This window comes from Mesoplodon bidens, assembly GCF_964165515.1.
Source record: "Mesoplodon bidens genome assembly, chromosome: 10".
NCBI classification, from domain to species: domain Eukaryota; kingdom Metazoa; phylum Chordata; class Mammalia; order Artiodactyla; family Ziphiidae; genus Mesoplodon; species Mesoplodon bidens.
The window spans coordinates 8,267,990-8,284,582 of NC_138172.1; the positions used below are offsets into that span (position 1 = coordinate 8,267,990).

General features: G+C 49.0%; 1 protein-coding gene across 2 annotated transcripts in view; it reads left to right on the forward strand.

The window, feature by feature from the left end:
* Positions 1-16,593, forward strand: part of SRGAP3 (SLIT-ROBO Rho GTPase activating protein 3) — a 282,947-nt gene that overhangs the window by 230,499 nt on the left and 35,855 nt on the right. For both annotated transcript variants that reach the window (XM_081245040.1, XM_081245041.1), the window contains 3 exons: positions 4,444-4,546; positions 9,611-9,671; positions 11,612-11,689. In XM_081245040.1, the coding sequence (XP_081101166.1) occupies positions 4,444-4,546; positions 9,611-9,671; positions 11,612-11,689 (242 nt within the window). The remainder of the gene's footprint in view (positions 1-4,443; positions 4,547-9,610; positions 9,672-11,611; positions 11,690-16,593) is intronic.

The window sequence follows — 16,593 nt, forward strand, 5'->3', positions numbered from 1 at the left end:
CCACCGGGCATACGCATGCGCATATTCACACGAGCGCACGCAGAAGCCCGCTTGCTGCCCGCCCTGGCTTCCGACCTCGCAGCACTGGGATGGCCTGATGGCAGAGCCCCTGGTGGGGGAAGTAATAGTGGGCAGCTTCTGCTTTCTCTCCAGCTCGCTCAACATTATCCTCTGGGCTTTTCCCTGAGCAGACCAGAACCAGTGAACACTTTCACTCAGCAGCTGATAGCTGAGAGGCTGGCTTCAGGACTGGACCTTTCCTCTACCTGCAGAGAGTTTAGGTCCATAAGCAGCCCTATCGCTGCCCGGGTTCCTTAGAGCCCATCCATTTCCGTGTTCCCAGCAATACCTGTCCCACTGCCCAAGTTGAATTGAGCTGGTGGCCCAGAGGCCTGCACTTTTCCATCATGTGGTCATTGAGAGCTACTTCTGCCTCATTCTGGGCCCAGTGACCCAAAAACATCCTTTCCCCACAAGTTCTTCCCGGTGGCCCAGAATCCTGGAAAGCTGTCCTACTTGGCAAGAGGGAGGATGAACCCTTAACTCCTGCCTCATCTGGAAGGGAGTTGGCTGGGAAAAGGCTTGGAAAGCTCTGGGGTTTTCAGTTTGCTGGCCCAGGGTCGGGGAAGACTGAGGGCTCTCCAGAAGCTCAGCCTGTGCAGCTGTTCCTCTAGGCCCCGGCAGTCCCCGGACATTGGGAAGATTCATGATACCAGGCGAGGCCCTCCCAGCACATGGGTCAGCAGATGTGCAGGGTTACTTTCTAAGAACCTTTTAGAAACAAACTCCTATTTATTTATTTACTTACTTACGTATTGCAGGAGTGTTGTCATAGTCCCAAAACAACAGAAGCCACATTTTACACCAAAGTCTGCAAATAGTGAAACGGATGGGGGGATGAATTGAGCCATCCCTCACTTCCTCCTAATTCTTAAAACTCATGTGGGAGAAGATGATTCCAGCAGATTGTAGGAGAGATCTGTAATCAAACCCTTAGCGAGGTCCCAGGGTCTTCCTTAGAGAAATGTTGAGAGGTTTTTTTTGTTTGTTTTTTTTTAAATAAAGCCCTCTGAGATGCTGTCTTCCACACCCTCTTTGACCTAGGGCCTGGGAAATCCAAGCTAGGATTACAGACCTCCCACTTAGATACACTGCACTAAGCTGCAAATCCAGCCATCTGCACTTTGGCCCTTGGCCAAGGTCAAAGGCAACTCTTAGTAAAGTAAAAGCTTCCTCTTACTTCCAAAAATCATTTTTAACTTATGTGGAGTGCACTGCTAACTTGGAAGTGTTTTTAAAATTTATCTTAAATGCGCTGGGTGAGCTACTTCTATACTGTGGCCCTCTTAAACTGCCATAGTTTCCTGTCCAAGGTCAGTGTCGTTTTGGGTGCTTATTTGAACAGGTCCCCTCAGCCAAGTTGTTGCTGGCCTTGTATAGACAGACCAGTTTTTGCACATGGGCTGCAACACTTTGTTTATTTTTTTCTCATACTTTAGAATGTTATCTTAGAATAGCCCCAATTCATAATAACGCTGTAATTAGGCTGACCAGATGCAATAATGCACTTGAAAGACGTATGGTAAATGGCAAAGCCAGATGCAAATGTAAGGTTTGATATGGTTATTCAAACCATTGACTGGCTTCCCTAACCTAGGCTGACTCACTCCAAGTCTGGATTAGCAGTGAAATCACTCGAGATTTCTTGTCCAAACAGATGCAACCCCATGCACACCCATGCACAGCTTCCAAGAGCCTGACCACCAATGAACTACAATATTGCTGCCATTTTGGACGTTGACACCCACGTCTGTTGGGTTGTCTAGGGAAACAACCATCCTTCTGGTCACAGAATAATTTTGAGGCCAATTCCTGTGTTACTAACGCGTGTTAATTTTTATCTTGGTTGAAAGGCAGAAAGGGGACATTGGTCTCTGGTTTCTCTTTCTTCCTCTCCGTGGCTTTCTCTGTTCCTGTTTTCCCTGCCTCTCTCTCTCTCTCTCTTTCCTTTTGCTCTGCAACTGAGCAGCAGAAGAGATGGAAGGCTTAGGCTGCCCCACTTTCCTTGGCTGAGCTGCCCCCCTGCTCCCCACTTTGTGCCCCACCCAGCACTTCAGTAAGTCGGTATCAATTTGGTGTCATGCAAAGTTGGGATAGCTACGTTTCCTTGTCAGAGATTCCGCTCACTGCACAGAGCACCACACAAAAAGAAAGAAATCCTGATGCGGTTCTAACAGTCCTTTGCTTTCTGGATTGGGCAGAAATTATGTAACTTCAAGGAAAAAAAATCCTTAGGACTTATTTTAGGAAATAAATTTTAAAGGCACCCTAGATATTTTTGGTATTGGGTGTCCAACACCTGCATTAAGAGTCTGTACCCTTGCTGACCTTGAGAGTTTAATAGATGATTTAATGCTATTGCTGAATGTTCTGTGATAAAATCAATTTCCCAATTTCCATAATCACACGGGAACCTGAAGTAGGAAGAGCTGAATTCTGTTCCCGTGACCTTGGGCAAGTTTCTTAATCTCTCCTGGGCTCATTTGCCTTATGTTTAAAGTAGGTTTAATAGTTCTTGCCTATCTCACAGGGTTGTCGTGAGGGTATCATGCAGTGTGAGATAAGGAAATGATGTGAGAACGTCCAAAAACAGAAACCCAAATCACCATGGAAACAAGGTGGTGCAGCTGCTACCCTCCAGTTATGATACGTAAAACCTATGGCCCTGTCACACTTTGGGCACTCTCTTTTGGCATTTGGAAATTCAAAAGCAGATCTGTTGTAAGAAATATCACTCTCACATAACCCACATCCTCAAAAAATAAGTAACTTACGAAAAAGAAATGACATGGACTTAGCTAACCAAATTGACGTAGATCCAAGATGAGCTCAAAATAATCTTGCCTGTTGTTTCTTTGCAAAATTTTGGTCTGTGCTGTTATTTTAGTTCCAGTGTTTGGGTGGCATGAGATTTGGATTCCACTGTGTTTTTGCCCATGCATGTCCTGGAGCTAGCGGCATTTGCTCAGTATTCAGACACCTAGAAGGTGATCCGAGTTCCCTAGACGGCGGGCCTGCTGAGGGAGACAGGCATCACAAGGCCAGTGAGCAAGGCAGCATGAGTCTTATCTCCTTGACTGGCTCCATGGCACGTACGATTTCTTGCCCATTCACAGAAATCAGTCAAGGCTTGTGGGCCCAGGTCTGTGTTCATCACGCATGGACATTATCTGTGTCAGGCTTGGTCCCCACTTGGTACCTCTCAAATTACGAACGAAGCCAGTTGAAAATGAACTGTGTCGCTTGGTTAGGGACCCTCCTCCTAACCTCAGAAAGCCCTTTGCCCTAGAAGGCTGGCAGCATTGAGTCAGGCCAACTTGGGTGGTGAAAGATGAGCAAATAAGCCAACACAGGTATATGCATGTGAGCAACTCTGGAAACTGGTCCAGTGTTTGTGGCTGTTTCGCTGTCGCTGGTGAACTGTGGTATGATCGCCCCTCCCTGTGGCCGAGATGGAGCACAGGGAATGGAGATCCTAAAGTCAAGCAAGACACTTTCAACCTGACCCCAGGGGTCCTCCACTGGCAAGGGTTAATGGGATGGATGCGTCTTTGGCTGGAAATGGGAAAGTTCCCTAAGGCTCCATGACAGACCCTTTGGTAAAAATCTTGGGATTGGAGCCAAAGAGGCCTGGGTTTGGGGCCTAGCTCTGCCACCTCCCCCCTCTAGGCCTCAGTTTAGGCCTCTGTTAAATGGGATCACACGTGCAGGGTTGAGCTGACGTTAAGTGTGGTAATGGATTTGAAAACATTGTAACTGAAAGTGTACTTGACTAAAGGACAGGAGATAATCATCATCCTGGGTCCCCTGGGGACCCCAAAGAAGCTCCAGCCTCCCTCCTGGCATCAATTTCTTCATCTCTAAAATAAGAATAATAATTGCCTGGCTCTTAGATCAATGGAATAAAGATTAGTCAAGTGCATTTGAAATGCCAGGAGGCATTAGGAAGATCAGTGCCCTGGTATGGTGGGAGTTGAGACTTGGTGATGCATTTAAGCCAAAATAATGAAAATTAACCCTTCCAATCATCTTTGAAAGTCTCTTGCTTTCTTGGGCTACAGATTACATCTCTCCCCTGATTCCCCCTCCATCTGGTCAGCTTTGTGGGATGACAGCCCTGATTGGAGTTTCGATGGTTTCCTGGACACGTGCTGTGCCCTCCTGTGATTTAGAATACATTTGTGTTTCTCCTGCCTGACGCCGTGGGTAAATTAAGACCCGCTTAAACATCCAGATGGAGCATTGGACACCAATGCGCTGGGGGTTCAGGCCTTCCATTTGCATTTTGTGTTCTCCTCCAGTCGTGGGTCATAAGAGCGTCTTTCCCAGTTGTATGTTTACCTTGGTTGCTTTCTTGATTTCTTTTGTTCCGTTTTCCCCTAGGCCCCCCTGTCTTCCCCCTAAACCACAGAAAATGAGGAGACCTAGGCCTCTCTCAGTGTGTAGCCATAAACTATTTAACGGCTGTATGGAAGCGTTCATTAAGGTACTTGCTGGGGAGCCACGGAGTCCGCGAATGCACCCAATGTAATGGCAGCCTTTCTCCACCTCCTCCCCCGGCCAACAGCCCTGCCCCACCCCAACCTACCGACCTACCAACGACTGACGGACTGGAACTTTCAATCCGAGCCCTCGGCCAGGCCTTGTGGCAAGCTGGTCCTCCCGGCAGCCTGCTCTTAGCTTCAGTGAGGGCTTCTAATCAGAGCTGCTTTTGCCTCTGACCAGTTGCGCCTAAGTGCTTTCCCTTGATTCTCAGCCCTGGGGGAGGGTTGCAATCGTGCTGGGACCCAGTAAAATCCAGGTGGTGCTGAATCCGTGCTGGACAGTGGTCCCTGTCAGCCCCACTTCACTGCTTCAGGAACTGCAGTCCTGACCAGCCTGAGGGACACATAGAGAAACCCCCTCGCCTTGAGTCACACTCACGTCTCCCAAGAGGAGACAGGTTGGAAACAACACAAAGAAAAACCCTGTGAGTAACTGTGTTTTTATACAAGTGATTTTTTAAAGTTGAGAATATAGCAGCAAAGGAACACAACACATACAATTTGTACGAGAGACAACCCTTCCACCTAATTTTGTTTCTTGTTAGGCAGTTTGGGAGAAGAGAAAAGAGCTGAGGTAGTCCCTTTAGAATTCCAGGTTAATCCTTGACACCTTAAACTAAAAAGAAAGCTTTTCACCTCAGTGAGTTTCTCTTCTTGCTTCTTGGCTGCAAAGGGTGCAGGATCAAGCCATCCCAGATACAACAGCTCAAGGCAAGTTAAGATGGTGATGGAGTTGAAAAGGGCAGCACGTGGGGGACATACTTGAGGAAGGGGAGATGCATTCTGAACATTACTTAGGGGAACAGCGGAAGGTCCCTGGCAGTTATTGGAAGCCTGCCCCCATCTAACGAAGACCCTTGGCAGAAAATAAGAGTCAGGAGAAAAGTAAAGGTTCTCAGGCCCTGCCGACACTTTTGGAGTGCTGAGGCTGCCCCTGCTCTGGCTCTCTATCCTCTGTCCTCATATAGGGCACGCACAGGACTTGCCAGGCAGGGAGGGTTGGCCTCAGGCGTGGGAGGGGGTAGGCAGGACCAGCCTGGGTCCCTCTGCCTGTAAGCTGAGTTCTGGGGGACAGTGGGGGAAGGGAAAGGGGAAAAGGAGGGCACAAGTTGGGACTGCCTGGGGGTGGGAAACTGCAGCAGCTGCTCTAGGATGCCTCAGAGGAGGGAGGTGTGGAGGACCCCAAAAGGAGGGGTGCTACTGCGTGCATCAGGGAAGGGGTGCTGTTTGGAGGTGACCCCGTGTGAGCAGTTTGCCATCCAGAAGGTCATGGGAAGAGGGGCTGTCTCAAGAGCCCTTTCTTCATCCTCGCTCCTCGCCCCAACAAGACTTTCTTCTCGAAAAACCATACTCCAGAGCTGAGAGGGGACTGAGGCCCATTTGCTACTCTCTCTGCCCTCAAGGAGCTTATCATGTTGCTCAGGAGGTTTTTGACAGAAAGCTGAACGCAGAAGATGATTCAGGATGAGCACTTGGTGACTGATTCCCCATGGAAATAAGTTCTGTGAGAGCTCAGAGCAGGAAGAACCGTGAGTGCTGGGGCCCGGGCGGCTTTGAAGGACGGGTGAGAACATAGCAGAGGGGAGGATGGAGGAGCCCCTGAGAGGAGGAACAGAATGAGCAAAGGCTCAGAGACACAGACACCTTTCAGAATATGCTCAGCTCTTTGGAAACGGGTGCTGTGTCAGGACGCTTGGAAGGAGCTCTTACCTGATGGCATTTGCAAGTTAGGTGTTCTGTTTAGTGGAACAGTCTCTGAATGGAGAGCCCCTACAAAAAATGCATGACGCTCGAGTGCTGTGCATCAGCCGCGGGAGTGTCTGCCCCTTGGAGGTAGTCACCAGGAAGCCACATCCTTATTCTAAATATATAGCCATTGCTGCAGCTGGTCAGTCTTCTGAGAGCCTGCAGCAGGACCTTTGTCAGCGGTGCCAAAACTTTGTCTGAGAACGGACACCCCAGTCTTTGGAATGAAAAGCGCCAATCAGAGCCCGGTTTTGTAGCCACTGGAGCCACAATATGGCAAGAGGCATAGTCCGTAGTGGGCACTAGGGGACTGGCTCTGAAAAGAGCCCCCAGAGAGGGACACCCCAGAGCACTAGGCAGCAGCATGTTGCTGGAATAAGAGCACAGCCTCCTCAGGGGACCGTTTGACTGAAAAAAGTATGTTTGTTGAGCGAATGCATTTCTTTATAGTCACGTGTGCTTGTACCGCACATCATCTGTGCAATTCCACCAGCTCTTCTGCGCACCCACTCTAAGCTCCCTGTGGGGACAGACTGCAGCGGTGGGACCCCAACTTCAAGGATTGTTAACTCTCAGAAAATGAAAAGGCAGTGTGATGCATCCAGTCCTTCAACCTTTGGGAATGGAATTTAATTTCCTCTTATGATTCCCATGCTATCTGGAAGAAGAGTCAGCGTGAACTAAGAATCCCCAGCTCTGAAATTCTAAAGCTCTGAAAGGCTTTTCAATAAAATAACATCACAGAAACTCCATGATTATGAGGGTTTAGAGGGACAAGGAAGCATCCCCAAGAATGACAGATAAATGTAGTTGGAGTTACTTGTATAGATTTCTAGGACCTTACCTGAATGGATTCTTTTCAAAATGCTTGCTTTTTTTCCCCCCTTCTCTCGGACAGAAGGAAACCCAATTTATTATGATAAATTTTGAGGCCCAGGAGGTCTACCTTCGGGATGGGGCAGGGGGAGTCCTTACCTTGTTTCAGTAAAATGAGAATGATAATTACCCACCTCCTGAGTGTGTGAGGAGGATCAGATGAGTAACACCTGCCAGGTTCTAGAGCTCTGCCTGGTGCAGAGTCAACACCATGGAAATGTTAGCTGTTAGTGCTGCCTGGGCTTTCCAGAGAGCGCCCATGGGGCCCCGTCTGATCACCTGGCACTGCTCTCCTAGGTTCAGGTAGGCTTAGTCGACATAGGAAAATTCTAGTTGCTGAGGTGCCAGGGGCTGGACGGGTGACACCAGCAAGCAGGCGCACATCCTCCTGTTTCTCAGTTGGGATGAGACACAGCACGCACCCCAGAGCCTGACCCACTGCATGTGTGGGAAGAAAGAAGAGGCAGTGCTCCCCTGCAAATGGGCGACTTCAGTGAAAGCAGAGCCTCCGGTTCTGCCCGCAAGATCACGAAGGCTCTCTGACTCCACTGCCCTCCCTCCTCCAGGCTTTGTCAGCTTTTGGGGTCCCTGAGGCTTTTTCAGTGCCAGGGTGAGGGTCCGTGGGCAGAAGGAAAGCAAAGCCAAGTGGGTACCTGGGACGAGCTGCCCCAGGTGTTTTGTAGGAAAGCACGGGCAGCTGTGTGGAATTTGGAACCAGATGGAATCCTGTTTGGTCCTATTCAGAGGGCACCTGACAAACACGGGCCTGGTTAACTAAGAGCTAAGAGCGAGGTTTCCTGAGCTGACTTGCAGGGCCAGTGTCCCAGGAGACACCTGAGGGCGTGTGTCCCTCCTTTTCTGTGGGTGGCTGGGCTAACCTTAAAGAGCCTTAGGTGGGCTCTCACCATTCGTGAGTAAACAGCCCCCGTGTTGAGGAGAAGCTAGACCTGGGGTGAGGCAAGTGTTCAGTACACACCGTTCCTGCCCTTTGACAAGGACTGAAAGAGGCCCCTTTGCCCCCTGGCGTCCGAGGCAGCCACCCTGGTAGGCTGGCCGGGCAGGTCCGGAGCTCCACTGGGCCCACAGTTTGCCTGCCGTCCCCCCGGACCTCCGCTGGCTGCCATTGCATTTCGGCGTTCCCGGACTCTGAAGGAGCTGCTTGCTCTAACTGGTCTTATTACTTCTGCGTAATCTTTTCTTTTTCTTCTGCTCTGCTGCCTGTTTATTTTTTGTTATCAGAGGAAGAAGAAATGCTCGAACCAGGAACCAGGTATTTACTGGAAAGTTCCGTCAGCCCCATTCAACTGGATGGAACCTGTCTTTAGCCCTGACTAGTAGCACAGGGCCCGCCTTGCCTGTTGCCAATGAGTCCACTTTATTACCCTCTCTGTGACTGTAGTTAATCAAGGACAGGATTTGCAGGTGGGGTGTGGAGGAGCCACGAAAGCATCCAAATTCATGGTTTTTTCTCTGTCCCTTGACATGAGCATATTACGTATGCCTCATTGCTTCCTCACCTTCTGAGGAGGCTAGTGCTTAATTTGGCCCCTTTTCAAAGAGAGTTTTTTAAAAATTGTATGCTCTGTAAGTGGCCTGAAATGGCAGAGAGGTCAACCAATCATGGAATCCGAAAGAAAATTATCCCTTGCCCAGCTCTCTGTGGCCGTGGGCCAGTCTAGGAAAATATAATTGAAAATACATTCACACCCCAGATGCATGTATTTAGAACTGCATCTTATTCAGCCTTTCTGACTAAGGTTGCCACTCATTGGTCAGTGGCTGATGTTAGCTGTTTCTAGAACTTTTCCTTGTAATGTGTTTACTGTTAAACAAATATCTGTCTGGATGTTTAGGTTGTTACGTTGTGAGTAGAACTGGTCTCCCCTCCTCCGAGCTCAAAAGGACCACTGGGGCCAGCCTTGCTTCCCCCATGGTGTGTCCTTCTTAATTCTGGCAGCAGGTCCTACAGTACTAGGCAGAGGCCTTGATCCTGCCCTGAGCGCTGGGAGAACAGAGTTGAGATGGGGCTGAGGGCAGTGGGAGGCAGAGAAGTCTTCGAGGGCAGATTCCAGCCCCTCCAGGCGGTGGGCTCCCTCCCCTTCTCTGATGTGCCTATCAGGCCTCCTGAGCCCTGATTCCTTCCCAGCTGAATAGGAAGACAGAGCATTTCTTTAAAATGATCACAGCTATGGCTTTTCTGCAATCACAGAAGACTTTCTATCTTAACTGTTTGTGGAAACTTTAGAATTAGTGGTTCCTTGCTTGTTTTCCTATTAATCTGATGGTACTAATTTTCTGGCTTGAGTTCATAATCTGTGTTTGCAGTGCCTTCTCTCCTGTGGTGGTTGCCAAGTCCAATACAACTCACAACTTTTTTTCTCAAGGATTCAGGACAAGCTATACCACTGGTCGTCGAGAGCTGCATCAGATACATCAATTTATATGGTAAGCGCGATCTCAGGGCAGTGTTTTCAGCTCTTCCCAGAACAGGTGCTAGGCTATTCTCATAAGAAATGAGATTCAAATTCATCTGGGAAGATTTCCTGTTGCTGCTCTGCTTCTGAGAGGGAGAACGTTCTATAGAACAGCTGCTATCTTGAGTGCTGTCTATTGAGCCTTGTGTGTCGGGGGAACTGAAGATGGTGGTGAGAAGACTCAGGAGCTAGGAGAACCGAGGAGCAAGGAGGGCACGTGGGACAACTGTATTAGTTCCTTTTTTGCTCCCACCCGAGCCCAGAGCTCTGCACTTTGAGCACTGAATGAGGTTGGTCAACCGATCAGTTAATCCTGCTAGACTGTGGTAAGCTCCATGGAAGAAATAGAGTGTCTGGGACTTGCCACATGGTGTCCCCAGCACTTAAATTGTGCCTCCATCTATTAATTTATTCATCCCTCCAAAAATATATTTCCAGAGTGCATAGCAGGGCAGGCACTGTTTTTGACAATGGTAGCATAGCCACGAACCAGACAGGTAGGATGCTGGCCCTAGGTAGCTTACATGACCAATTAGAAGGGCAAGGGAATGAACAAGCAGAGAGACAAATAATATAATTTCAGATAGTGATAATGCCAAGGAACTAATTAAAGGGGATAGAGAATGGCTGGAGGAGGGCAGGCCTGCTTTGGCTAAGGTGGTAAGGAGAGCCGTCTCTGAGGGGGTGATGTTTGAGTAGAAGAAGCCAGCCATGCAGTCCAGGTGGAGAGAATGGCAAGTGTCAAGGCCTAATATGGGAAAGAAGGCCAGCGTAACTGGATGGGGATGAGCCAGGAGGATGAGGTAAGAGACACAGGTGGTAGAAATTCAGCACAAAAGAAATGAACAGGGCTTCCCTGGTGGCGCAGTGGTTGAGAGTCTGCCTGGCGATGCAGGGGACTCGGGTTCGTGCCCCGGTCCGGGAAGATCCCACGTGCCGCGGAGCGGCTGGGCCCGTGAGCCATGGCCGCTGAGCCTGCGCGTCTAGAGCGTGTGCTCCACAACGGGAGAGGCCACAACAGTGAGAGGCCCGCGTACTGCAAAAAAAAAAAAAAAAAAAAGAAATGAACAACGTTTATTGAGCACATACTATATGTACAAACCAAACTTTAACTAAAGCCTGCCTTTAAGGGTAAACACTTTCCTGAATTATAAAGTGGAGATTTGTTTCATATAGAAAAACTGAATCTCAGGGAAAGGATCCCAGTCTTAATTCCCTTTTCAAATGAGGGAGGCCCTCTACTTCCTTCAATCTTATAGGTCGCTGTTTTGTTGTTACTGCTGTGTAAGGTATCCAGGTCTCCTCTTTGTTAAGGCCTTGTAGAAACACATAAAAAATGAGATTGTCCTTCTTCAATAAGTTAATGTCCCCCAAACTCCTTGATCCCAAGCCAGCATGCACTCTAGACTCTAGATTTTCTTGAAGGAAGACGTTGTCTGTGATGGGCGAGGGAATGGTTGAGGGAGTGGCAGTAATCATTCTCATTCAAAATCTCTGTGGCTGTTAAAGTCCGATGGCATTTGTAAACTCAGGCCAAGCTACTTGGGACCAGTGCAACTCATGAATGCACTAGGCAGCATTCACTACCCAGTTATTTGATGGAGCTAACCTGTGGGTTAAAGTGGAAGTCATTCACTGGTCCAGTGTTGATATAAACTTCTTGTTTCCTTCAAACCCAAACAAGAGACCCTAGACATATGAAGCAGAATGTGACTGAGTATTTGGACCAGATGAAGTTCATCACAAAGGCTCCTCTTGGGCTTCTGCCAGGAGACGGTCACTGGGAATGACTCTGTTACAAAGGATGGCGGGAGAAAGAGGCAAGCAGTGGGGAGAGTCTTCCGTGTTCCCAGTGGTCTGATGAGCTCATGGCATTTTCTCTTTCTTTTTTTGTTTGTTTATTTCTTTTAGGACTCCAGCAGCAAGGGATCTTCAGAGTGCCAGGATCCCAGGTTGAAGTCAATGACATCAAAAATTCCTTTGAGAGAGGTAGGTGTGGAGTGATCATCTCCAGCTTGTGTCCAGAGGAAGCCAGGATGGGTGTTAACGCATGTCTTAGAGCCAGAGGTGCTGGGGCAGCTTGTATCAACATCTCTTCCCAACTTCACCTTCAGTGACCTCACCTTGGTAGCTCGAAATCAGCCAAGGTGGGAGTATTTACACCACAGAAATTGGCAAACACTAAGACCTTTGATCTTTTTCTTCCACCCCCCCACCCCGCCCCGCCCCGCCAAAGAGCTAGCTGTTGAACATTTACCAGCACACATGGGTGACTTTCTCTGGTGGGCTCTACAGTGGTTGCTGGGAAAGAGGGCCTTGGAATTATTGTGTGAATCTGTAAAGGCTGCTGTGTTTTAGAAAAGTTGGAAGAAGCTAGATAACATGGAGTGGCTTAGAACTGCCTAATTCTTTTTTATGCAGTGTTTTTGGCAAAGCTATACTCCCCCACCCTCGGGGAGGTTACCTAGTTCCCACTTTGGTATAAAAGCTTATCAGAAATGAAGTGGCCACCAGAGTGTGGCTTATTTGGTTGAGCTTCCCTTGGCCTCAGGATCCCTGATGGGAACAGATGGCCAGTGGCAGTGTCCAAGCAAAGTAAGGACTTTCTAGGGTCAGGAGGAGCTCAATTCTTCTTAAACCTCTGCCTTTTTATACTAGTACATATCTTGCTGCTGCAGTGAAACTGAGAGTCCATGCATTTCCGTTCAAGGAAATATTTTCCAGCACCACACTCTCTGGTTGTTGAACAAAGCCCATCCCAAGGAGGAAAGAAGAGCCAGTGTGGGGCATCCTAAGCGATATCTCCACCTCTAGTTTCACAGCGTTTGGAAGCATCCCATCTCCGTAGTTACTCCTCAGCTCTGATTTACTACATTTTTCTCTGAGTAGTTAGGTACTAAGTTTGGTCTGAGGACCCCGATCCCAAACCCATTTCCCCGCAATACATCACATCCCAATTTACAAAGCACTTTCTTACCCATTCTTCTATGTAATCCTCCTAATAGCCTTGGAAGGTGTATGGTTTGTCCTTGTTGGTTGTGCTCTGAGCAAGCCTCTCCCCGGGGCTCCAGCCCTAGAATTCTCCCGACTTATTGCCAGGCTTCCCCTGGAGGGACTGCCTCCTGAGCAGACTCACCGTCGCCCTATCCTCCCACTTCCTTCCTGAGATCTAGCTCCAGGGCAGAGGAAGCAGTCTGTCAGCCCCAGGCAGTCACCACCATAGCCCCCAGCACAGAGCTTTGCAGCGCTAGACACTCTGGCTTGGAACCGGGTGTGGAGAGCAGGACTGGGCTGGATGTGGCTCTCAGTGGCCCATGAGGAGGGTCCTGGGGAGCTTAGGGTTTGGAGTCCACTCCAGGATCTTGGGTACTTAGAACCAGGGAGCCCCAGAATTGCCCTGCTCCAAGCTCCTACTCACGCATTTATTCATCCACTCAACAAGCCTGCTTTGAGCCCTGCACTGCACTGGGTCATGGACTGGGGCCTGTCAATATGATAGGAACAACAGGCAAGTCACTGCTAGCAGAGAACCGGTTTAGTGAACAGCATGGTCAGCGCAAGGATGGAGTAACTGCTGGGTAGCATGGGAGCCCCTAGCCCAGCTTGGGTGGAAGGGGGAGGAATAGCAAAGCCTCGAAAGGCTTCCTGGAAGAGGAAATGCCTAAGCTGAGGCTTGAAGAGTAAGAGTCAGGGGAAGCAGGGAAAGGACATTCCAGACTGAGGGAACAGCATGTGCAAAGCCCACAAAGCAAGAGGTATCCTCCCCTCAGCATCCCTGATAGAAGTGTCATTCATCATTTCCCTGAGCTTCTCTTGGCAATGACAGACAGCCCAGCCAGGGTTTGGTTTCTTTATTTCCCCCAATTCCTTAACACCCCTGCTGCCCTGTTTCATTGTAAGTGAACAGAGCCGTGGTCTGGACCCTTGGCTGGTTCCATCCTCCCGGGCTCATCCCATCAGAGAGAATTCCTTGTATGTCATGAGTAAACTGCCTGGTGCCTCCAGCCCGGTGACCGCTCCCCCTTGTGTTTTCTTACTTGCCCGTGTCTTGTAAGTAAGTACCTTGCTGTACCAGGCAGCCAGGCCCCATCCCCACCCCAGCAGCGCTGCTTTCTTTCCTCCCTGAACGTGATTTCTAAGGTCAGCACCTTCTGTTACTTGCTCAGGTGCCTTGGAGGGGTATTAGTGCAAATTAGAGTTCTTTGCTCCTTGGAGTGAAGAGATCACCTGACCCAAACCTCAGCTGCAAAACTTGTTTTCTGCTTTTTCGTTGCCTCATGTGTTCAGTTGGCCCCTCTCCCTCTCACCCCCATTCCGGGGTGAATCTCCTTCTCTTGCCCGCTTCGTCCTTCTGGTCCACCCGAGCCTACACGGGAGCATGGCTTATTCTAAAAGAATAGTTCCTGGGATGTCTCTTTTAGAAAAACCCTTTTTGGCTTCTCTGGGCTGGCTGGTACCCAGATTTCACACGCATTACTTTCTGTTTCTTGACATTCACCACCCACCGGCCCTGGGTTTGGGTTCCTGACCTGGCTGACCCTCGGGGCACCTCCTCCCCCCTCTCCTGAAACCGGCTTCCCTCTCCCTGGCTCGCCGCTGTGTTCTCCTCAGCCCCTGGTAGCGAGCGGCCGGAGCCCACTCCTCGCGGCGCACCTACTCTAACTTGTGATGGAACTTTCTCTCCAAACCAGTACATTGTGTGTTTTTCCTTTCTTCCTTTTATTTTAAAAATTTTAAACCCTCTAATCCCTGCAGGGTGCCTGTCCTTTGCCACTTGTTCAAACAGACATGGGTCTTTTCCTCCTTGGCCCCCTTTCCCTTTTTTTCTCTCTTTGGGCAAAGCTCTTGCCTACGCTCCGTGCAGAAGGCTGTTGAAAGGAGCACAGACCTCTTTTCCTTAAGCTTCTGAAAAATTACATGTTGGAAATCCATTTTTGGCTTATTATTCCTAAACCCACTTTCCTTCTCCTCTGACATGAGTCAACCAGGGTTTTAGTTGGGATTATGATTTTTATTATTCTATTTTGCTGTCAATAAATCTCAAACTCAGCACTCAAGTTTTGAGATCTTCCTGTAATCTTCTGGCAAAATGAAGGAGAAAACATCATGGAAAAGCAGGAATCAGCAGCTGTGCTGTGGAGAGAGCTGTGGTTTGCTGTTGTCTCCCAGGCTAGTTTTTTGCCTCTCTGTTTTCCCCACAAACCAATCCCCTGTCCTCTTGGTATGTAAAAGGTGAGAGAGCTGCCTGTGTTCCCTCCTCATGTGGAAGGGTGGCTGGAAAGGGAGTCAATGGTCCTTTCACTGTGCTCACATCAATATAGGGTTTGGATTTGGGGCTGAAATCATGGCATGTAGGATCTGACACATTCTAGACTCTGGATGTGGCCCTTCTCAGATCTCTTTCCTACCCCAGGAAGAGGGGTGTGAGTGGGAGACACAGGGAGGGGTTGTCACGTTGCGGAGCCTCGGGATGGGGCTGGAGGATCCTGGCCGCAGAGACCTGCCGTGGAGAGACCACCTGCGGGCTTCCTGCCATGCCCCCATCCAGCAGCACGTTCCCCTAGAGCTGTGAGCACACACGGTGTGTTCACTCTGCCCTGGGTGCAGCCTGCCTTCAGCCCTTAGGCAATGCTGGGGCGACCTGGCTGGGAGCAGGCTGCAGGCAGGGCTGTTCGGTAATAATTCTGCCTCCCTCCCCGGGAAACTAGCTAGCAAAATGGGAACTAGCTTTCTCTTGGACTGGCCTGGAATTTTAGCTCTAATTCTCCTCCTGGAGGAAGCCATCATCCACATACACCATCCTGCTCATCTTGAACTCTGGAATTCCATTCATTTCTAAGCCAAAATTGGCAACCCTTGCAGAGAGCCAAAGGCCTGGGCTAGGAGGGAGGATTGTTTGGATGGCTCCTTTTATGGACGAAGTGCCTTCTGGGAGGAAGAGCAAGAATGGATGGTGTGTGTGTGTGTGTGTGTGTGTGTGTGTGTGTGTGTGTGTGTGTGGTCAATAAGTTAACCATACTTAACAAGGAGAGCTTATATGGAGGAAATAAAATCCTTGTGCTTTTGGATCATGAGACCACAAGAGTAACATGTGGTGCGCTAGGGGAACAGCTTAATACAGCGCAGAGTTTTCAAACTCTTATGGTCCTCAGAGGGGCTTCAAGGGCTGCTACTGGGATAAGGAGGGAAGAAGAGAAGATAGGGCTTGCACCTTTCTCTAAATTCAACTAAGGCAGCTTTGCTCATCCATGGGAACTTTTTTCTTGAAAAAAAAGTTGAGATTCTACTGTAAAGGAAGGAGGGAGAGAGGGAGGGAAGGAAGGAAGATGATAGAGGGATAGATAGATAGATAGATAGGCATGCAGGCAGACAGGCAGCAGATAGAATTGAAAACCACAGGTAGAAGAAGGAATATCTCCCAGGCATTACGAGGCCTGGGAGCTGCTGGGTGTCTGTTTTTGACTACATGAGCAAGTCGTTTCGTTTGTTGGGGCCTCAGCTTTCTTGCAGGTGAGGGGGTGGTGCTGGGACCATGCCTCCCTTGGTGCCATGCAGTGCTGTTTTGCGGATTAAGAGAGATCACATGTGCCAGTGTGCTTCTCACTTGAAAAGTGCTATATCAGTATAGGCAATATATATATATATATATATTTTTTTTAATGTTTTCTCTCTTCCTTCCTCATGAGAAAGTCTGTGGGGGGAGCATTTTCCTTTTTTTTTTTTTCCAGTTTTTAAATTTTTTAATTTGTTTCGAAGTTAAACCCAAAACACATTGACTTCATAGGAAATCCACTGAGAAATGTTTTTCTAGGCTGAACACCTGTTTCCCTCTAGTGTCCCCCAACAGAGCATGTACATGTTATTTACTTTCATTTTATAATCACTGCTGTCCC